The 23,296-nt window shown below is 42.6% G+C and overlaps 1 protein-coding gene across 1 annotated transcript in view; it reads right to left on the reverse strand.

Annotated features, from left to right (window-relative positions):
- Positions 1 to 23,296, reverse strand: part of LOC140348519 (voltage-dependent calcium channel subunit alpha-2/delta-1-like) — a 181,738-nt gene that overhangs the window by 71,852 nt on the left and 86,590 nt on the right. Inside the window, exons 4-6 of the mRNA XM_072434451.1 lie at positions 22,941 to 23,000; positions 13,808 to 13,843; positions 12,021 to 12,141 (exon numbers count right to left, since the gene is read on the reverse strand). Of these exons, the coding sequence (XP_072290552.1) occupies positions 12,021 to 12,141; positions 13,808 to 13,843; positions 22,941 to 23,000 (217 nt within the window). The remainder of the gene's footprint in view (positions 1 to 12,020; positions 12,142 to 13,807; positions 13,844 to 22,940; positions 23,001 to 23,296) is intronic.

Below are 23,296 nucleotides of genomic sequence, written 5' to 3' on the forward strand. Positions count from 1 at the left end.
CGTCCGTGATGAGTCCGATGATGGCAGAGTCATCAGAGAACTTCTGCAGGACACAGCTGTCTGTGCCGTGTCTCAGGTCTGCAGTGTAAAGGGTGAAGAGAAAGGGCGCGAGGACAGTGCCCTGGGGCGCCCCCACACTGCAGGTCCGAGTGTCAGACACACAGTCCCGGGCTCTCACAAACTGGGGTCGGTCCATGAGGTAGTCCAGGATCCACTCTGCCAGGTCATACTCCACACCAGCCGTCTCCAGTTTGTCCCTCAGGAGCAGCGGCTGGATGGTGTTGAAGGCGCTGGAGAGATCGAAGAACAGGATCCTCACAGAGCTGCCAGGCTTTTCCAGGTGAGAGAGAGAGCGGTGCAGCAGGGAGATGACAGCGTCCTCCACTCCGATGCCAGGCCGATATGCAGGTGGTCCAGGACTAGCCGCTCCAGTGTCTTCGTCAGATGGGACGTGAGAGCCACCGGCCTGAAGCTGTTGAGGTCTTTGGCGCGCGGTGTCTTGGGCACAGGTACCAGACAGGAAGTCTTCCAGACCTGTGGTACCACCCTCAGCTTCAGGCTCATGTTGAAGACATGCTCCATAACTCCACACAGTTCATCTGTGCAGGACTTAAGGAGCCTGGGGCTGATGCCGTCAGGTCCCGCTGCCTTCCTCACTTTAATCCTCTTCAGCTCTCTCCTCACCTGTGCTGCTGTGACAGTCAGTGGATGGCAGGGGGACTGTGTGTTGGGGGGATGGGTGAGTCAAGGCGAAGTGGGGAGCTGATGGTCCGGGGCAGAGAAGTGAAGAGGAACGGATGCATTGTCCAGCTGTGGAAGAGGGAGCATGCAGCTGTGCAGGGGGAGGGGTGGGTGACCGATCAAACCTCAAGAAGTGAGCATTTAAATCATTCACCCACTGTAGATCCCCCTCTGTCTGGGCAGGGGGGATTTTGAAGCCCGAGATGGTTTTCAGGCTCCTCCACACTCCCTGAATGTTCTTCTGCTGCAGCTGCTCCTCCATCCTCCTCTTGTAGCCGGCCTCAGCCTGCCTGATCTTCCTCCTCAGCTCCTTCTGCACAGTCCTCAGCTCCTCCTTGTTCCCTGACCCAAAGGCTCTCTTCTTCTCCTTCAGCTGAGCCTTCAGTTCACGGTTAATCCACGGCTTGTAGTTTGGAAAACACCGCACCGTCCGGGAGGGAACAATGTTCTCAAAACAGAAGTTGATGTAGTCCGTGATGCACTCTGTGATGGTGTTGATGTCCTCCCCATGTGGGTCATAAAGCTCAGTCCAGACAGTGGTGCTGAAGCAGTCCCTCAGAGCCTCCTCGCTCTCAGCAGACCACATCCTCACAGGCTGCCTGCGCACGATGGGTTCATACACAGGCCTCAGATGTACAAGGGTGTGGTCCGAGCTGCCCAGGGGAGGGAGGGGGGAAGATGAATAAGCCTCTTTGGTGTTGGCAAAAAACAAGTCCAATGTTCTATTGTCTCTGGTGGTGCAGGTGACATACTGGGTGTATGTTGGTAGAACAGAAGAGGGAGAAGCGTGGTTAAAGTCACCAGAGACGAGGAAGAGAGCCTGTGGATGCTGTGTTTGCAGCCCACAAGCATATTCAGCATTGGCAGACGGGGCCACATAGAGGGGGCTCGGAGCCAGCGCAAATCACGACGACACGATGAAAACACTCAATAATCCAGCCGAACAAAGTCAAAACATGTTGAATTAAAGCGATTCCAGCGTGTGTCCCTATCGTACAAGTAAAGTATAAAAAATATTTACAAAATACAAAAGATAAAGCACAATAAGTGTGAAAAAAGTGTGAGAAAAGAGCGGAGCGTTGCACCGGGCTGCCAGCTGGACCGGCGCCTTTGTGATTGTAAATTGATTTGTGTAAAATGTCAAATTAAAAAACAAAAAAAGTTACATAGTGCACCTTTAAATCCATCCTCTCCAAGCCTTTTGGAGCTAAGTCTGTGATTCCATCTCTTCTCTACACGTTAGCCCCTCCCCCTTCACACTCACCCATTACAATTACCCAGCAATCCATTTGTTTACATGTAAAAATCCTCTAATTATCAACTCCACCATTTTTTTCTCTCCCATTGAGTACCGCATTCAATCCATTCCCAATACCGTCATGACGCCGCTCTGTAACATAACGTACGCTCGTGTCATTAAACGTCTCAAATTGCTCACTTATCTGCGTGCTTTAGGGACTCGAGCGCGCTGTTCCGTTGGCGTGATTGATTGCATGTGAATCAGGAGGCAACAGGCATTATGGATGTAATGACACAACAGCCTGACAGCCCTGGGCCCCCACACCTCTGCACGTGATGGATGGAGTGGACGCCTCACAGGGCCGGGTGTAGCTAAAGGGGGATCGGGTAGAGGGCCCCACATAAACTACAGCAATGTTCACACTGTATTGCAGGGTAAGGATGTGGTTCTGCTTCATTGGACAGGGGTCTGCTACGTGAGCAACTGATGTCACCAAAACATAAGAAATGTTGTAAATTGGACCTGAATTGTGCTTTTTAATCCTACGTACGATAAGTCCCTAAGTTTGTGAGATTTGTATGCATTTATTTCTATTGTGTAAAGCATCGGGTTTGGATCATGTCAGAGGCATGTTCTTCTTGGAACGTAACCCCCGCGATAAACGAGGGATCACTCTATCTATAATGTTATCTGCATGACCCAAATGCATGTTTATATAGAATGTTGAGCTGTGCATTTAAAATGTCCATAAACCTGACTTTCAAGTTGTATTAAAAGTTAAATAAAAATTCCACAAAATATGATTTTAGATAGAGGTAATATTAGTATAAAATAATCAATTACTTTTATCTGGTTATATACTTTTATCTGTTTTTTATTATTTTATTTGCCATGTTTTTATGTTTTTATTTATTCATTGTGACTTACACTGTATTGTGTTTTGAACGTTTTAAAGCACTCTGAATTGCACTTTGTACTGATTGTGCTCTATACATAAAATGTGATTGATTGAAATAATAATAATCAGCTCAGTACAATAATACTGCAAACACAAATCGATCACAATCAAAGACAAATCTTTAGAAATCTCTTTTTTGCTTCCTCTGAATTGTTTAATAAAATCCAGTAACATATCAGAACCACTGAACATTTTTTCTTTTCCAAATATAGAAACGCATCTCTGCTCTTGCTGTTTGGATTGAACACACTATGACCTGGATCATTTACCTATGAAACAGCTTTATACCAAGCACAAGGACCATGGGTGTGCAAAGCAGCTCATTTGCATGAAATCCTCTGGGAGCCCAGTTAATGAAGCCTCAGAACAGGAGCGCGTGTGGTTTTCCTGCTTTTCCATGTGGCAATGTATTCAGCGCAATGTTTGGCTCGACTACATGTAGAATTTCAACGGGAATCAAAGAAAGTAGAACAGGATTCTATAATGAAACATCTACGCTGCTGCAGTTATCGACGATACTGTCAAAGTTTGTCAAAGAGCGAGTGCGTTCAAAGTTTTTATGTGGTGCACACGGGGAAAACAGGTGAAACATTACAGCTTGTTGTGATTTGTTTTGAACCAGTTTACAGATAATGAGGAAGCCATATGTTAGATACGTATGACACATGAAATAAACAAGATAGTTACATGAGACTCCAGTACAGATTTGTTCATGAGGGTTGTCGGCGTCTGGAAACCACTACTGTTTTTGTTTTTTTTCTTTCAATAAAACAGTGGTAATTTCCTGGATTTTTGGATGCATCTTTCTTATTTCTTACTGATTTGGTTTTGCAATTTTTTTCCAATGCAATAAAACGTATTTATAATTGGGGCAGATGTGTAATACGCAAGTCCGTCCAGCGTCCACCCTCCACACAAAAGTTACACAGTGCAGTTTTAATCATACATTATGCTAGCGAGCTACTTCTCTTTAGGATTCAAATGTGGTCGATGTTTATTCTGGACACTGGACTGTGTGGAAAAGCCCAAAGTCAGGACAACTGCTCTTATGTTTTATGTTACTTCTTAAAGAATTCAATAAAAATGTGGAGAGACACACACACGGACAGAGACTGCCAAACAAACGCAGGGGGAGGGCGGGACATGTGGTGGATATCACCCCTGACACCGGGAACTCTTTTCACAGGGGCTCTAATCATAGATCCTTGGTTCTAATACAGCAGTAAATCTCACTCATTTTATCCATACATTTCAGAATGATAAAGAAGCAGGACTGTTCCCATAGCAAATTAACCACTGAAAACAGAATAATAAACCTTTCGATTGGTGAAAAGTCCTTACAATTTTTCCTTTAAACACAAAGCTAAAACTCACGAATAGAATTGTTATTTCGAGTCCTGCATTTGTTCATAGTTCATGTGACAGTCACATGGGATTTATTCAGAAAGATGACTTTATTCTGCAGAACTGTTCAGATCTCACCGCTGCTGTTCAGAGACGCAGTGCAGTTCTGTGGTATCAGCTCTTGCCATCGCCACCACATTGTGAAGTATGAGTACGAGCACCTGGAATCACGCCCGTATGATTATTGGAGAATAACTCAGTGTTGTAAGGTCCAATTTGTGTGTTTTAATAATCGTGAGGAGAGAGAGAGACTGTGTAATCCCTCACTCACCGAGGAATGGTTCCCGGGAGGACATTTTTCAAAGGGATAGCCAGTTATTGTGATCAAAACGTTTCAATTTCCATTCGGAAGTCATTTTTAATCTCTGAAAATGACTTCCAGATGGTGAAACATTTGAAAAACAATGTCCAGATGGCTACCTTTTCGTAGAGATAATCATTGCAATCGTAAAATTCCCCTTAATACACATACAAATTCAACATCTTTTAATATTTTGATACTTAGTGAGGAAAATAAGTCATGTCTACTTGCTTAGATTCAACTTTTAATTCATTTTGTCAACATTTATCAAATCAATGAATCAAAATATTCTGAAAAACAAGCTTGCGTCATTGTTTTAAGCACTTTAAAGGAAAGAAGTGGCGTTTTGGAAGGCATTAGTCACACGTTCTTCTCAATAGAGATGACATGTACAGTGGTAATCAGAACTCACAAGAGACGCTGGATCCACTTGTCGGCCGTATTGGCACTGACACTAACAGATTCTGAGGCTGGATACGGAATGGCTTTGATGCCAGACTGAATCTACCCCAAGTGATGACTTCATCTCCACGGGACAGCGCGGAAATATATAAATGAGACAGACAAGCTTTTATCACAGGTCTCAAAAGTCAATGGCATATGTTCTGTTCACTGAGTCTTATTGTCCCGTCCCAAGCATTTTGACTCAAGGAAAACGAGGACACGAACATTGTGTGGCTTATGTCCTTCCAATTCTAATATTAAGTGCAATCCTGTAAAAAGGATGTAGAATATGTTTAACTTAAAGACATTTTTAGTGAGGATCAATACTTACATTACTTACTGTAGATAAAATGATCTAGTAATGAATATGTACGACCATATGCTTGCAGATCACAACCACAAAGTTGCATTAATTGTCTTGGCACATGCGTGACTTTCATGGTGACATTCAGTCATTCAAAAATATCAAAGAATGTCATCTATAAAGTACTGTACTGAGGATGCCAATATATTATTTCCTGTTTTATTTCCTCATTTCACCTGGTTGCTGAGGTCAGACTAATGTTTCTGTTTTTGAAGGATTAAGTTTAATTGACGTAGGTAAAAAAATATTCTTCATGTTAAAAATATTGCAGTATCACAGTTGTTAAACTGTTTATGGTGCCGTAAAACAAAGTGCATTTACCGTTTCTTAAGTGCTCTTCAATTAAGAAAAGACGTCTTCACATATTTTGCAGCGGTCAAAACTCCTGCCATGGACATAATAGATGGATACCTCTGGAACATTATTTCATGCAGCAAAATCACACAAAGATGGATGATTAAGGACTGGACGGACGACATAACTGACATACGCACCATGGAGAAAATAACTGTCGGACCCAGTCTGAAAAGTGACAAATTAAACAGTATGTGTTAACTCCTCTTTCCCTTGGATACCACCTTATTACTATCTTTACTCATCTCTATGGTCCTTGCCCAGCTCTGTTTCATTTCTTTCTGTCCTTCTTTCTCTCTTTCTTTGCATAGGTCAGTTTGTTTTATGTATGTTTTTAGTTGTTTTATGTTTAAAAAAAATGTATAACAAAAAAAATCTGACCCAAAAGAAACTAAAGGTAGAACATTTCAGGCAGTGATTGTGGCAAATTGATTAAAGGTCATACATTGTATTCTTGTCCTCTGATGTGGGCAAAGGGAAGTCTTTGGAGTGTGGAAGTCTCTGTCTTGTTCTAATTGCATTTTCTGTTTTGATGGATTGATGAAATTGATCTCATGTACATTAGCATTGAATAAATAAAGAAGACTGTAAGTAATTAAACATGAATGAGGTGTAATGTATGGGTTGGTAAAAAGGGATTTTTTTTTTTAATTTGATCTCATATTTAGTGACATTTGTGGCACATTTAATGATTATATGAAACCACAATATTGAAACATCGCACTTGTCTGAATCATTGGAAAAAGCGCAACAAACAAAATGAATAACGGAAAGCTAGATAATTCCCACAACATTCACATGACAGAACCTAAAGAATGTGCTGCTAATTTTGTTTTTTTTCCTTGGTAAAAAAGACTAGTTATTAAATGATTCCATAATCCCTTGTATTTGTAGCTATCCTGACATAAAATACTTCACTACTCATTACATGCCCCACACTGGCAGTAAATCGGTTGACGATGCGAGCCTGTGATAGGATGTGGTGACCTGTGTAATGGCAGAAAATGGGTCATGTCATGTCATTCTAATGTTGTTTTAGGCCATGACATGTCACGGAATTAATATCTTTGTTGTTCTCCTGTGTGCAGATGGGATAAGAATATGAGGTCCTGATTATACTGAATATCTACTGTCCGGCGCCTCTTAATCATCAATTAATGCGTCAGGACCGGATTCAGTGTGGAAATGGTCTTTGATTAAACCTCTGAAGAGAGAGCTGGAACCGTCACGGACGTGATAGTCTGGTCTATCTCTTTTTGAGCTGATTTGGGTTGTGATTATGTTATGTTTGTTACCACCTATAAAAGGTGTACTTTGTAAATTGTAAAGTTAGGTAGGGACAGAACGAACTTGTCTTAGGGAGAGAGAGGGTGTTTATCCACTGTGCACGTGAATAAACTTCCACCTTTTGAGAGAGACCGAGAGACTCTGTTTCTGCTTCAAGTTATTGCCTGGTTACTCTTTACTTGATCATTGTTTACAGGAAACTGCCGTAACACCTGTTGACCTCTTTATGGTTGCTTGGCGCTTCTATGCTCCCTCCATCATGAGAAAATCAGCTTCCGTCCCACAATGTGATCTGCAGCTTTCATAAACTTAGCTCCCACTTCACCCACAGAATCCAATTTCCTCAGCTGAGAAAAGGTTATTCCTGGAACATTTGCTGGCTGTAGATGCGACTGGAAACATGTGACCTCAATAAGCCATAAATCTTTTTCCCCCTGTTTTTTTCTGTCCATATATTGAAGCGTGCCCCTGTAATATATTGGGGCATGTTTCTATCAATCAAAACTACAAGGTTAAATTGTTTTGCCTCAAGTGATTTACAGTTCTGTTCTTGCATTTATAGCGTGTTATAGCGCGTTAATAGTAATATGAACAATATGATTTCTATGTGAAAATGTCAATCTGTTGTTAGAATGCATATATTTTCAAATTGAGCTGGAGGGAGTCAGAAGTCTTGGTGTATTCTAATAAAACCTAAGGTGGAATTCTCTGTTGAACTGTCAGATTGTTGACCTGGTTCATATCTTCATATCATATCTGTAATTACTGTGCACAACGTTCAGTCTTCTACATCTCTATTGAAAAACTATCTACCAGAAAAAATAAATCTGGGTAAATTCGTAATGTTTCATAATATGGAAACTAGTTGCTGGGTGCTGCTGCTGCTGCTACTACTACTACTACTCTTATTCTTACTCTTACTCTTACTCTTACTCTTACTCTTACTCTTACTCTTACTGCTACTGCTACTGCTACTGCTACTGCTACTGCTACTACTACTACTACTACTACTACTACTACTACTACTACTACTACTACTACTACTACTACTACTTCCTCCTCCTCATGTTTGGTCTCTTTTGAGGACAGGTTTGATAAAAGCTGCTGGAGTCAGATTTTTCCCTCATGTCTACTGATTTCAATTTTACATCTGTATTTAAAAATGAAGAAACCCGAAATAGGCCACAGCTGTTCTTCTCTTGATGAAGTGTTAAAAAGGCTGTTTCTCACGTCCCACTGTCACATGACCTCATTCTAAGCCAATCACAATTTACCGTGGTTATATCTAAAGCCTGTACATTTCATCACTGTTTCCACATATACAACGATGACAGTGACATCCACAAACCGTAGGGGATCAGGTCTGAATACAATGGATTACAAAAAGTTGTATTGAAATGGTAAATATAGCCCCTGGAGGAGGATCTGCAGCTACTCTTCAAATCTGAGCCAGTGTGACCAGTGCAGCACCAGCAGGACTGAAGCTCTCTGTGCGCAGTGTGGAGCAGGTCTACGTCCAGGTACAACATGAGAGACGTGCGACATGTGACCGCGGTCAGTCCCACGGGCCCCGGAGAGGCTGTGTGTGGCTTTGACTGTGGTGACTCCTCCCCCCTCCGCTCTCCAGCCATGCCCACGCTTCTACTTCCCTTTGCTTTACACCGACCCGGCCCACAAACCGCGGCAAGTTCCGGTAACAGCAACTGAGCACTTCCTGAGGCCTCTGTGACTTCAATCTACAGAAGCAGCTTTATTGTGAGGGAGACAGGCAAACAGAGCTATAGTTACAAATGTGTTCGCTTTTTCATCCGTTTGCTTGTAAACCTTAATATGACACGTGCAAATCATTTTATAGATTTATGACACAACTCCTTTGGATAATTTACACTGTTACACTTCATTATCTATGATGTTTCCAGGCAACAAGCTCAGAATACTCTGTTTTCTCATGAACGCGCAGCTACGACTGGTCTTAAGTTGAGCTGGTGGTCCCAACTCCAGTCACTACGTCGGGCGTAGCCAGTGTTGTGCCTGAACTCTGGTGTCTGTGAACGGCACCTTCGTTCTTTTTAGATTTTGTCAGATTTCTAGAGACTTCCAGGCGAAAAACACCGTTAAGTTGCCCAAAAAGAGCCTATGTCTGGCAAGTGTGAGAGCTCCAGAGTTGTAGAGGCCGATAGCGGAGACAGACAGAGATTTCAAGTGTCGCACCGCATTGCGCATGCGCATCAAAACAAAAAGCAACATTGACGCGACCGCAGCGTGTAATCAACAGAGCAGCAACGATTCGCCCTGTACAACCAGTTACGTGAGTTTTATGATAAGGTCGGAGAGGATGGGAACAATCTAACATTTCTGTGCAAACTTTGCCGAGCAAGTTTTCCCTCATGTTTTTGAGAATATACTGTGGGGCTGAAAGCTGCTGCTGCTGCTGCTAGTGTGGTGCTGAATGGACAGCAACACATGGGGGATTCAATGTGAATGTAAATCTTGGTTGGGTAAGGATTCAACATTGGATATGAAGATGAAATCTGACACATATTTTCAGCATTAAACTAATAAATTAATTGCTGCCTGTGGTTGTATTTGGGCTGTGGAAATAATTTAGAACAATTATTGCATAATATTGAAAAAAAAAAACTGAACAAATTCATTTTTTGGAGCTGTGAACTTCGTTCAATTTTTTTTATTATGAACTATGAACTGAACTAGTTCATTTTAAATGTGTGAACTATGAACTGAACTAGTTCATGTAGAAAGTGAACTTTCCCAACACTGGGTGTAGCTAACCCTAACTTACGACCAGCTTGTGCGCTCAGCTCCAGGAGACCCAGGTTAGGACAGTGGAATGTCAGGACAATGGGAAGGACACAGTAGGAGGATCTTACACATTGTGAGGGAGTCGTAATATACTGCTACTGAGCGTCTCATGTTGTTTTGTGCTCTTCTGGCCGGACTTGTGCCCAGTCAGCGCGAGTGGGAGCCCATGTTTATGTGGTCATCATGAGTCAGAGGTCAGAGAGAGGCTCAGTGTGACTTTGGGGCAGACGGGCAGCCAGCAGGACAAGCCCCACGCTGGGCCCTGCATTCACCAACCGTCTCCTACTGTACACATATCACTTTGCTAACATGTGTTTACACAATGAACCCTGTAACCATAGTAGCCTTGGAAGAGACCAGGAAAACAGGGAAAAACTGTTTACTTAAGTCTTATACTATCAGTCACACACATCAAGCTTTTTTTAGGCTTAAACTCTTGATCTTATAGTGATTTCTCTCAAAATGCTAGGAAGGTCCTTTTTCACTGTCAGCACTGATTTTAAAATTGCACATAGTATAAGGTAATGTCGGCCTTAATGATGTAGTGCTACAGTCAGTGTGGTTATTTTAATTAAGGCTGTGTTGTTTGATCGTAAATTGATTGTGTTTTAATTGTGTTTGCTAACCTGCCCACAGTCTTTGTGACATCAATGGCTAATGTCACCAGAGACTCAAATTACAGCCATCTTCTTCAGGTAAATGTCACCAAATCACAGGGGAATTATCTGGGACCAGCTGCTTTTGTTAGCCTTTAGTGCATTGAGGCTGGAACCTGGTAAATCTATGAAAAATGTCACTACACTGACAATGGTAAAAGGAACAAACGATTGAAACTTAAAAAGAAACAATAAGAAAAACATACGACTGCATTCGTTATTTAGTCACATCATTAACCAACCCATCTGATTTTGTGATTGCACTTTACTTTACAGCACCGTAATAACAGGATAAAAAGGATGAAACCACCAAGACGTATTTTATGAGGGGAGATAAGGTTCGTACTCCAGAGCATTTAACACGTATCTGGTACATCATCAACAGGTCATTTATTCAGCCAATATAAAATAAAGCTGCTATTGCAAAGTCCTAAATTGTTACTCTTTTGAAAATTTGTTTTGATTAGGGATAGAAGAATGGGAGTTTTTGTTGTTGTTGTGAAAGAACTGAAGAAGACCACACTGCGCAACGTGGAGAGAAAACAGAAAAACCAGTGCTCAGATTGTGGGGAAAGAAGGAGTGATTTCAAGTTCGAGCAAGTCTTCTCAAAACGGAGATCGCACGAACGTAACTTGGTTGTAAAGCATCATTGATCAGTTTGTAGTGGGTAAACACAAATCCAGCCGTATTATATGTCTGCATGTCACGTAGACAAGTCATTCCCAACACATTTGGGTCCCCAAAAGAATTCTCAGAGGTTCTTAGAAAAATTAGGTGTTAATTTGAAGGGATGATATTTTTATAAGTCAGCTCCTCCGGAATGTTTTATTACATTTTTTTTTTTGATTAGTTGACTTTTCAAGCAATTTTGTCTATTGTACATGGAGACTTTTGAAATACATGTTTAACCAAATAACGGTTGAAATATGGTGACTGAAAGCTTCTAGAGAATATTCACATAAGGTGCAACTCTTTTATATGTGAGTATGTAAAGTATAACAATTACGTTTATCAAAAGTCAAATGTTAATAGTCTATTAGTCACAATTAGTCCATCCCTCCTTGCAGCCGGACAGTGAATAATCCTATATTTCTTTAAAATACAGTAGTTTCTCAGGTAGTAGAAGGATGTCTGGGTCACTAAAATATCCTTAGGTAAAAACATTTTTCAGTTCTTTGCAATGTCACAAGCGAAATTTTAGAACTTAGTACACCAGCACTTTGCAAATGACTTCAATATGGCAGTTCAAATTGATTTCTTAAATTGCTCATTATTGCAGAGTGCATTTAGCTCCCAAGGACATGTAGCTTAGCCTCGAGTGTGCAGACGATTAGATCTTACTTTTCTGAAACTACGATTTAGCCAAGGGCAAATTTGCTGCGGGCTCTATGCGTAAACAACATTTTATAACGGGCCTGTGTGTGCATCGTGTCGCCATGGAAACACTCACAGCCGTTGTAGATGTCCGTGGGGATATGCACAGCCGTGTAGTTGTAGTCCGTCAGTCGTTTAAATGATGCGTCGTGCTTGAAATCGGGCCGAATCCTTTCCTCCGTCTTGTTGGGGTCCAGCTGTGAGGAGACAGACGGATCAGAATGCAGGACGAGGACTGCTGACTGTAGAATAACATGCATAGGCACAAAACTCATATTTGCTGAAGCACCATTTTACATACAATAGCAGTAATGACGGGTTATAGTAGAGAAGCATTAGCCAGAATAAAAATGCAAACTGTGCATAAATGGATTCATGGTGTTCTAGCATTATGGTGTTTGATTGGCAAAACTGAACTGAATTTAGACTAACTGCAAAGATACATTTGCGTTGTGGTCATTCAATATAGCATTTTATAACCCCCAAACCCCCAACTAGTCACAAGAGAACCCCCTCATCACTAATAGGGTCCTATGCCTTTGATGACGTGAAAATACCGTGTCAAAATGGTATCGATACAAGGACTCGTTAAGGGAGGAGACATACGATCCGATGGTTCTCGATACCCATCCCAAGTACGGCTAACTGCTAATAACAACATGCATTTGTTGGCTACTGTTCTCACCAACTCGAACCTAAATGTAATGAACTTTTTCTATCAAATAAAAGGAACTACTAATATTATTACTCATCTTCCTACTACTACTGATAAAAGGTTTGAATTGATTTACCCTCCAAGCTCTACGAGTACCTCAAGGATCAGTTTCAGGGTCATAGTTACCAAATTGTGATTCAAATCATTAATATACCCCTACATTACAGCGAAACACAGTGCTTGTCATTGTGAATTTCTTTCTTTAAGATTAATTAATTGAGTTGCAGAAAAAAATCAGTTGTATCATTTGGTACTCAAACGTTTTGAGTCATTCTCAATCTGCGAATCAAGTCTGGGAACTCAGGTTTTATATCCTTTATATACTCTGTGGGCAGGGCTTACACAGCATGTCAAGCACGTCAAGGTTCAGTTGTCAGACTAATGTTGTTCTTCACATGTTTTACCATAAAAAACATATATTATCTAACAGATTATTGCATCAGAATCATCAGAATATATTGCGTATTAGTAGGCTACTATTTTCCCCATCAACATGTAACAGCTAATGTAGACGGAGCATCATTTGACACTCTTCCCATGGCGTTTGCATCTTGAACACAACGTCAACTGTGTGTTTGACGAAGCTTCATTCCCGTTATCGCTAACGTTTACCAGCAGCTGACATACAAACCATCAATGTAGATTTATAACATGCATGAATGATCCTTGTGTGCATTTACCAGCTCACGGAAAGACATATGAAGCCAAAGCATAAGATATGGAGGAGTGTAGAGACGCGAGTAGGGGGTAGGGAATAGTGAGGGGGAAAAAGTGTGCTTCTTCCTAATAAAGCAACAGTATAGCCAGCCTCATACATCTCGTCTGTCAATTAGGCTAGAAAGATGGCGTAAACCTCTCCACCTGAGCAGGGGGAGGGAAGACAGAGAGATACCGCAGAGGAGGATGGAAAAAAATAAAAGAAAATAAAAGAGTCTATGGTGAAGGGGAGGGAGGCTGAGGCAACAGAAGAAAAAGCCATAATGAAAGAAATGCAATGTGAACGCAATCGGAGGGTAAAGACGCTAGGGATTGAGATAGCTCTGTAGAGGAATCACTTCGAGGAACAAAGGGTGTGACCGTGCGCCTAGGGGCTTAGAAGAAATGAGAAACATATAAAGGAAAGGCATGAGAGAGAGAGATGTACTTACGTTGTCTTTTGAATTGTAATAGAAGATGTCCTTGTCCTGTAAATAATAGAAACACATGACAAAGTAGTACAAGGTTATATAAAAGCTAGTATGGAAAGGCGTGGCATGGACACGTGATGGAAATTTGAATAATCCTGCATATTTTTGTAATCAAATTTTGATACAGTATCGATATCATGGGCTGCTGTATCGATATATCGGCATTTATTATTTTTGATATAAATTTCTCTGATTATTTTGGGACCGCACTACAATTTTGTTGCTCGTTTTAAAGAAAGGCAACTTTATTTTACGCAAAACATGTGACATTTTGACTGTTTTGATGATTAAAATGTGTGTATTTAATTTTAAGTTTGTGCAGATCGTGGTTTAACAAAGAAAACAAACACATTGTGGGAAAATGTATTGGGTTCTTTAAAAAATAGTGATATATCTTGGAATATCATGAGCAATATATTGATTTGCATCTATCGCAAAATCGTATCGTGAGCCGTGTATCGCATCAAATCGTGAGGGACCTTGTGAATCCCAGCACCATTCTCAACCATAGGGCCTGGGCCCAAAGTAGGGGCCCTGAGCACCTCCTTGAGGGCCACACATTCAATAAAATGCAATACATATACTGTGAGATTGGGCCTCTTGTTACTTAGAAAAATTGTGGCCTTGAGTTCAAAAACGTTAAGAACTCCTGCGTTAGCTCATGGAAATGTGGTGAATATATTAGAGCTTATATCATAGTGAATACAAAGAACTAGGTGGTTTATTCTTTCTAGCTTTAGCCGCCGCGCTATCATTCATAGTCGAACCTCGGATTCAGGAGGAGCAGAGTGGTTTTCGTCCCGGTCGTGGAACACTGGACCAACTCTATACCCTCCATCGGGTGCTCGAGGGTTTATGGGAGTTTGCCCAACCAGTCCACATGTGCTTTGTGGATCTGGAGAAGGCTTTCGACCGTGTCCCTCGGGGTGTCCTTTGGGGGGTGCTCCGGGAGTACGGGGTCCGGGGCCCTTTGCTCAGGGCTGTCCGGTCCCTGTATGACCGGAGCAGGAGCTGTGTTCGCATTGCCGGCAGTAAGTCAGACCTGTTCCCAGTGCATGTTGGGCTCTGCCAGGGCTGCCCTTTGTCACCGGTTCTGTTCATAATTTTTATGGACAGAATTTCTAGGCGCAGTCGGGGGTCGGAGGGTGTCCGGTTTGGGGACCACAGGATCTCATCTCTGCTGTTTGCAGATGAGAATCAGCACCTCCAAATCCGAGGCCATGGTTCTCGACCGGAAAAAGGTGGCTTGCCCTCTCCAGGTGGGTGGGGTGTCCTTGCCCCAAGTGGAGGAGTTCAAGTATCTCGGGGTCTTGTTCACGAGTGAGGGAAGGATGGAGCGTGAGATCGACAGGCGGATCGGTGCAGCAGCTGCAGTGATGCAGTCGCTGCATCGGACCGTTGTGGTGAAGAGGGAGCTGAGCCGAAAGGCAAAGCTCTCTATTTACCGGTCGGTCTACGTTCCTACCCTCACCTATGGTCATGAGCTTTGGGTAGTGACCGAAAGAACAAGATCGCGGATACAAGAGGTCGAAATGAGTTTCCTCCGCCGTGTGGCTGGGCGCTCCCTTAGAGATAAGGTGAGGAGCTCGGCCACACGGGGGGAGCTCGGAGTAGAGCCGCTGCTCCTCCACGTCGAGAGGAGCCAGCTGAGGTGGCTCGGGCATCTGTTCCGGATGCCTCCTGGGCGCCTCCCTCGGGAGGTGTTTCGGGTCTATCCCACCGGGAAGAGGCCCCGGGGAAGACCCAGGACACGCTGGAGAGACTATGTCTCTCGGCTGGCCTGGGAACGCCTCGGGATCCCCCCGGAGGAGTTAGAGGAAGTGTCTGGGGAGAAGGAAGTCTGGGAGTCCCTGCTCAGACTGCTGCCCCCGCGACCCGGCCCCGGATAAAGCGGCAGAAGATGGATGGATGGATGGATGGATGGCTATCATTCTCCCAGCCACGAATGGATGCTTTTCCTGTGTGCAGATGCAAACTACAAAAGAACTGTGGACTTTACATACTTTAAGTGCGTTGTTTGCTCTTCCTACCAGATGTTGGTTAGGACTTAGGACAATGCTTGGATGTTGCTTTGAAAAGCCTGAATAATGCTCACTAAGCTTAGCAACATCAACATATCGCTAATTCATTGCTAATTGTGTTTACTGAAGGTGCTGATTATGAACAAAATGTCCTATGTCATTCTTAATCTATTTACTGTGCTCATGTCTGCTCAGAATGACAACAAAAGAGAATTACAGATGTGGAAGCTGTCTGAAGTTAGGGCTTTAGTATAGTTTGGGAAGGAGCTGAATAAACTATAACACTGTAACTTTATCTGAGCTCTTTCCTAGAGTTATTGCCCAGATAAAACTAAAGCTTTGATATTTTCTCATGGACCCGCGTCAACAGAGGATTAAGACATCTCAGGGAAACTCTGTTTGTCACAAATGATAAATACCTGGTTTTCATTTTAGACATCAGCCTGTTTTACCTTGGAGGCTTGTAAACGTCTGCAAGCGGCCACTTTTATGCCTTTAGTGGATTATGGCATTGTTCTTTACTCAAATGCGACTGTAAAATGTCTGAAATCCCTGGACACTTTATACCACTGAGCAGGTTGTGGCAGGCTCACCCATCTCTGTGAACTCAATGCCAGGGCTGGGTGGCCTTATTTTGGTGCCAGGAGGTTCACACATTGGATGATTTTTGGGTATAAAGTGTTGTGCCCCCTCCTACTTATGTGCCCTGGTGCAGAGGGTGATTATGACCTGCACTCAGGTGACTTATACAGCCTGTTGGTGACCCATGCAAGCAGCTTGAAACACCCTTGACTTGAGATTGGGCGAGCTGGTCTCAATTGAAGAATTTGTATTCTGTTTTTATCTGCTCTTGAATGAATGTATCTTAATTGCGTAAATGTTTTTAAGATTTTGTGTGCTGTCATGTCTTTCCCTTTGCCCCAGGTCACCCAAGTACAAAAGGTCTCAATCTCAAAGGGTTCTTACCTGGTTAAATAAAGGTTATCAAATATGGCAACCTTGGGCATTGTTATGAAAACGTCCCTTGTAATAGAAGTACCTCAGCATATTTTAGTAGCCTATATAGCATTTGAAACATCTACACACATTTGGAATATATATAACCTTCACAACCTTGATGGGCATAGATAACACAAAATATAAGCTATAGAAAAATACAATCAAAATGTATGTGGTTATTTTTTTCCCCATTCACGTAAACAGAGCAGCACCGTTACGCACTCAGCTCTTAAAGCTCTTTGCTGGACACCTCCACCCCCTGTGTTGGACCCCTGTTACTGCGAGTCGTAGGCCAGACTGGACTTGAATCTGTTCAGCTTTGAAAGGATATTTGGGAAACCGGATAAATCCTCACTGTCACATCACATTCACCCAAAATCCTTGTCCCAGTCTGTGTAAAACTGGCACAGACTGAAAACATGATCAGCACGTATGGTCAGACGGAACTGACCACAGTGTGGCCCGTTCTCACGCCCTCTGGTCCACCTGGCATCTCACCAAGCACTCAGGTGTCCAGCTGTGAGTAACAGTGCAGTGCTGTGCTGCATGTGGCTCATGCAGTCCTTGTCCTCGACCTGGTCCTGGTTTGGTCCGGTTAAATTGGGACAAGCCCATTCTGAGGACGTATGCTCCAATCACCGGGTAAACTGGGACTGAGCTCGCGGCAGGGAAAGTGCCACACGGTTACGAACAAGAAGTCATCATCGCACACATTTCTGCCAGAAAATGCTCCACGCTGGGTGACAACCATCACCGGGGGCTAAGAGGCCCGGAAACGGGACTAACGAGGGTCATCGCAGAAATCTGGGGGTGTGCGCTTCAGGATCACCCACTCCTGTGGCTCTGCTGCGGCCTGACCTCGTTTATAGATCACAAGTCGAATTTATAATTAGAGATGTATGCGCATGCGGTGCATTCTGTGCTCAGAATCTCCGGGTTTTGGACTTGGTTTGGTCTGGGTTTAGTCTAGGTTTAGTCTGGGTTTAGTCTGGGTTTAGTCTAGGTTTAGTCTGGGTTTAGTCTGGGGTTAGTCTGGGGTTAGTCTGGGTTTAGTCTGGGTTTAGTCTGGGTTTAGTCTAGGTTTAGTCTGGGTTTAGTCTGGGTTTAGTCTAGGTTTAGTCTGGGTTTAGTCTAGGTTTAGTCTGGGTTTAGTCTGGGTTTAGTCTAGGTTTAGTCTGGGTTTAGTCTAGGTTTAGTCTGGGTTTAGTCTGGGTTTAGTCTAGGTTTAGTCTGGGTTTAGTCTGGGGTTAGTCTAGGTTTAGTCTGGGTTTAGTCTAGGTTTAGTCTGGGTTTAGTCTAGGTTTAGTCTGGGTTTAGTCTGGGGTTAGTCTAGGTTTAGTCTAGGTTTAGTCTGGGTTTAGTCTGGGTTTAGTCTAGGTTTAGTCTGGGTTTAGTCTGGGGTTAGTCTAGGTTTAGTCTGGGGTTAGTCTGGGGTTAGTCTGGGTTTAGTCTGGGTTTAGTTTGGGTTTAGTATGGGTTTAGTCTAGGTTTAGTCTGGGGTTAGTCTGGGGTTAGTCTGGGTTTAGTCTAGGTTTAGTCTGGGTTTAGTCTGGGGTTAGTCTGGGGTTAGTCTGGGTTTAGTCTGGGTTTAGTCTGGGTTTAGTCTAGGTTTAGTCTGGGTTTAGTCTAGGTTTAGTCTGGGTTTAGTCTGGGTTTAGTCTAGGTTTAGTCTGGGGTTAGTCTGGGGTTAGTCTGGGTTTAGTCTGGGTTTAGTCTGGGTTTAGTCTAGGTTTAGTCTGGGTTTAGTCTGGGTTTAGTCTAGGTTTAGTCTGGGTTTAGTCTAGGTTTAGTCTGGGTTTAGTCTGGGTTTAGTCTAGGTTTAGTCTGGGTTTAGTCTAGGTTTAGTCTGGGTTTAGTCTGGGTTTAGTCTAGGTTTAGTCTGGGTTTAGTCTGGGGTTAGTCTAGGTTTAGTCTGGGTTTAGTCTAGGTTTAGTCTGGGTTTAGTCTAGGTTTAGTCTGGGTTTAGTCTGGGGTTAGTCTAGGTTTAGTCTAGGTTTAGTCTGGGTTTAGTCTGGGTTTAGTCTAGGTTTAGTCTGGGTTTAGTCTGGGGTTAGTCTAGGTTTAGTCTGGGGTTAGTCTGGGGTTAGTCTGGGTTTAGTCTGGGTTTAGTTTGGGTTTAGTCTGGGTTTAGTTTGGGTTTAGTATGGGTTTAGTCCAGGTTTAGTCTGGGGTTAGTCTGGGGTTAGTCTGGGGTTAGTCTGGGTTTAGTCTGAGTTTAGTCAGGGGTTAGTCTGGGTTTAGTCTGGGTTTAGTCTGGGTTTAGTCTGGGTTTAGTCTGGGGTTAGTCTAGGTTTAGTCTGGGTTTAGTCTGGGTTTAGTCTGGGTTTAGTCTGGGGTTAGTCTAGGTTTAGTCTGGGTTTAGTTTGGGTTTAGTATGGGTTTAGTCCAGGTTTAGTCTGGGTTTAGCCTGGGTTTAGTCTGGGGTTAGTCTGGGTTTAGTCTGAGTTTAGTCAGGGGTTAGTCTGGGTTTAGTCTGGGTTTAGTCTGGGTTTAGTCTGGGTTTAGTCTGGGGTTAGTCTAGGTTTAGTCTGGGTTTAGTCTGGGTTTAGTCTGGGTTTAGTCTAGGTTTAGTCTGGGTTTAGTCTAGGTTTAGTCTGGGTTTAGTCTGGGGTTAGTCTAGGTTTAGTCTAGGTTTAGTCTGGGTTTAGTCTGGGTTTAGTCTAGGTTTAGTCTGGGTTTAGTCTGGGTTTAGTCTGGGTTTAGTCTAGGTTTAGTCTGGGTTTAGTCTGGGGTTAGTCTGGGGTTAGTCTGGGTTTAGTTTGGGTTTAGTATCGGTTTAGTCCGGGTTTAGCCTGGGTTTAGTCAGGGTTTAGTCTGGGTTTAGTCTGGGTTTAGCCTGGGTTTAGTCAGGGTTTAGTCTGGGTTTAGTCTGGGGTTAGGCTAGGTTTAGTCTGGGTTTAGTCTGGGTTTAGCCTGGGTTTAGTCAGGGTTTAGTCTGGGTTTAGTCTGGGTTTAGTCCGGGCGACCCGGGGATGAAGGAGAGCTCAGTGTTGCTAAAAAATAAATGACGATAAATTAAAAAAAGAAAGGTTGCACCATACACCAACACCATATATGAACTGGGACCACCCACTCCAGCCTGTGAACCTGCTCCTGTTCTGCCGTTTAGCTCCAGCAGCTATAAATGTGATGTTGTGCTAATGTTTCAAACGTCTCTTCATGGAGCTAATGTCAAGAAAAGTTGAAAAAGATTGATTCAAACAACATACACATGTAATAGCACTGTCCAGGTTAATACATTAACTTAATTGGTTTATTCGAGCATTTTCTTAGTGTTTTTTTTATTTGATGTGAGACATTAAATTCCATAAATTATAATCTACTGCTCATAGTTTTTCCGACTTGACCGCTGGAACACAGAGACTCGGGACAGCGGGAATGCAGCAGTAACAGGCTCTGTTCACAGCTAGTTCACTGTATCTCAAAGATAATGCTAACTTTTATTAAAACACAAAATTAGCATTAGCGTTACCATTGAGACAAGGGGCATGCTTACACATATTTTTCCGGAGGACTCTATTTCAGAAGAATATCAGCTCATGATGTCATCATGTTCACGTTTGACTTTTGTCAAAATAATGAACTAGACTTAGTACGCAGTACCACCTGTCACCAGAAGGAGGAAGTGTGTCCCGAAGGGAGCAGTGTGTCAGCATGTTGGATAGAAAATGAGAAGAAATTATAGAGCTGATTTCTATAAATATTTATATTGATATGCTCATGTTAGACAACTAGAGAGACTGAGACCTCGGATTTCAAAAGGACCAGATGTGAATTTGTTTGATGTGAATCTGGTTCGAGAGAGCGTTCACTTCTCTACAAATGAAGCACACTTAACAGGAAGTTTGAGTCAGTCTGTGATGACGTGAACACGCCCAGAAACACTTTACAAACACAGAAGTGTACCTTGATGAAGAGCCTCAAGTCTTTGAGGTGTAAGTCTTTACCATGTTGTCAGAGATATCCACCCACCTCTTGCTGAGGCACTGCGTGATCTTGAAGTATTTAATCATTTTCAAAATGCCTCTGCACAAAGCCATAGAGACGGGAAGTAGCGGAGCTAACAGTGAGCTACCTGAACACTGTTGTGCACAGAGCTAATAGCCTTCACAAACCCTTTAGCCTCATAATGCTTATTAGCCATGCTGTTTTTACCCATTCCAGTAGCTTCACTTCCCACTTTAGCAGTGGGTGTCAAACACACATCGAAGCGTTCCCTGTGCACTGGAATGATCAAAAGTGCAAAAAGATGATGTTTTACCATTTGTATTGCTTTTACCTAACCGCCAAACAAAATACATTAGAACCCACTGTTTGTGTATGCTAGTCCAATACTGCACTCTGCTCATCTCGTTAAATTGTATGAGCCAACTGCTATTTACAGATCGCTGGGGAACCATTCGTGCACCTTTAACACGCGCCTCACACCGCCTCATCCACTTGAACGTGTGTGGTGAACCGTCATGGCCGCCCCTGACCTCCTCGCCTCCGCGGTTCAATAATAAAGCAGGATGAGATGAGAGATGAGCCTGTGTGATGTCCAATAAAGCTGTTTAGTAATGGAGCAGTAATCAGAGCTAACAGGCGCGCAGTGATGAATTACAGCTGTCCACACAAAGGCAGAGGAGAATGGATCCACGCTGCCGGGATGCAGGGCCATATATTAGACACAAACCATGCAGAAAGAACTGTTGTGTAAGCTTTTAGGGTTTGGTAGAAGGCTTTGAGTATTCGTAACATGCTCCAATAGTTGTGTAGTGTATAACAAACGTTTTACACAGTGCCTAATTAATGTACCCTAATCATTATGTGATTTCTTGAGACAAAAATTAAAAAGAAAATGTTAAATAGAAATACAACTGTCACTCTAAATATCCACTAATTAACTGATCTGTTTGTCGCCAGGTGTTATTCAGATTTCTCTTGGGCAGTCTAATTATCCTTGTCATCTTTATTGAATAATACTTAGTTTGGGCTGCATGATATTGGAAAAAAGTGTTGCTCTCACTCGAAATGATTTTTTTAAATATTGACTTTATTTTTGTCTCATGAAGGCTAAGTATTTTATTTATTAGTATTTTAACAAGTGATGAAATAAGAGGAAAGCCTGTCCATTTTGTTGGCTTCCTCTGTGTTGATCATGGCCCTATTTCTCTGCTCTTTACATTCTTCACACACTAGGAGGACTGGGGATGTGCAGATGTGCTGTAATCACACGATGTGGCCTTTCATGTGTTTAAAACGTCTGTCACTCTCTGTCGAAAACCTTAGTCCCTGTGATTATTCTGGCCATTCTGACTTTTCAAGCAATAGCACGTCTCCAGCGAGCGTCTGATTGGTCAAAAGTCAAAACTGCCTGCATCAGAAAATCTAAGTATTTTAACTTTAGCCAACCTGGAAGTAAGAGTCTGACAGTGGTTTGGTGGAGCATCCCAGCTTCACTTTGTATGTATGCCCTCTAATCAAAGGGTTTGTAAGGACTGGGAATTATTTTGAAAGATTTATATATAATTCATCCTTTCACAGGTTGAAATTCAGGAACCCTAGCTTTAAAGGGACGCTCAAGGGGTCAAAATGAGACAGTCTTGTGCTGTCTGCATCTAATTATGAAGCGTTTTTATCGGCCGCAAACCAAGAAGCTTGCTATTTGTTAGCAGCGGCGAGACACCCATACTCTGCTTTGGCCTCTGAAAGTTGTGACAAGAGTAATCAGGCTGCTTTGAAAATTGAGATATAAGTTTGGACAGCAAAGTATTATGTTCAGTGTAATAAATATGTAAGTACAATGTAATTACAGCATATGTACAATGTAATTCTTTTTCTAAATTATACTGTGTTTACAATGTCGTTTTGGCGTTAGTAAAATGTAAGAACCTGATAATTACTAGTCTGTAATATAGGTTGATGGCGTAAAAAACCCTCAGCCATTTCCACCTCATTTAGACGGAAAGAACCGAATATGCCACAAAGGCCCTGCATGGCTCGGGAGTTAAACCGGCGACCTTCTTCCTGAGAGGCGACAGAGCTAACAGATGTGCTTCCTCAGTATAGTGTTCGCTTGCTGGCTCTCTTACCTCGAACTCATCTCTCCACTGGTGCTCCATCTGGAACTTCTCCGCAGCCGAGGCCAGTTTCTGGGGAGTGAAAAATGACACACATTTAGAGACAAAAGGTACGGCTCCTGCGGAAGGGTCTGGAAAAGCTGGAGAAAGAAAGTTTTAAGATGTTACAATTAACTTTTATTCTATGTATCAAACTGTAAGCTCCTGTACGGGGCTAATATTATGTTTATTTATTAATTTATTCAATTACAGAAGCATAGTTGTCTCTTCAATATTAGAACTTTACACAGGTTTTGTTTTGTGTTTTGTCCATATATTCACTTTTAGAATGTAGAATGTAAAAATTACACGTAAAGTCTTATAAAGGA

Source organism: Eucyclogobius newberryi, unplaced genomic scaffold, assembly GCF_026437365.1.
Source record: "Eucyclogobius newberryi isolate DKJ021-1_F unplaced genomic scaffold, fEucNew1.0.hap1 SCAF_7, whole genome shotgun sequence".
Lineage (NCBI taxonomy): Eukaryota > Metazoa > Chordata > Actinopteri > Gobiiformes > Gobiidae > Eucyclogobius > Eucyclogobius newberryi.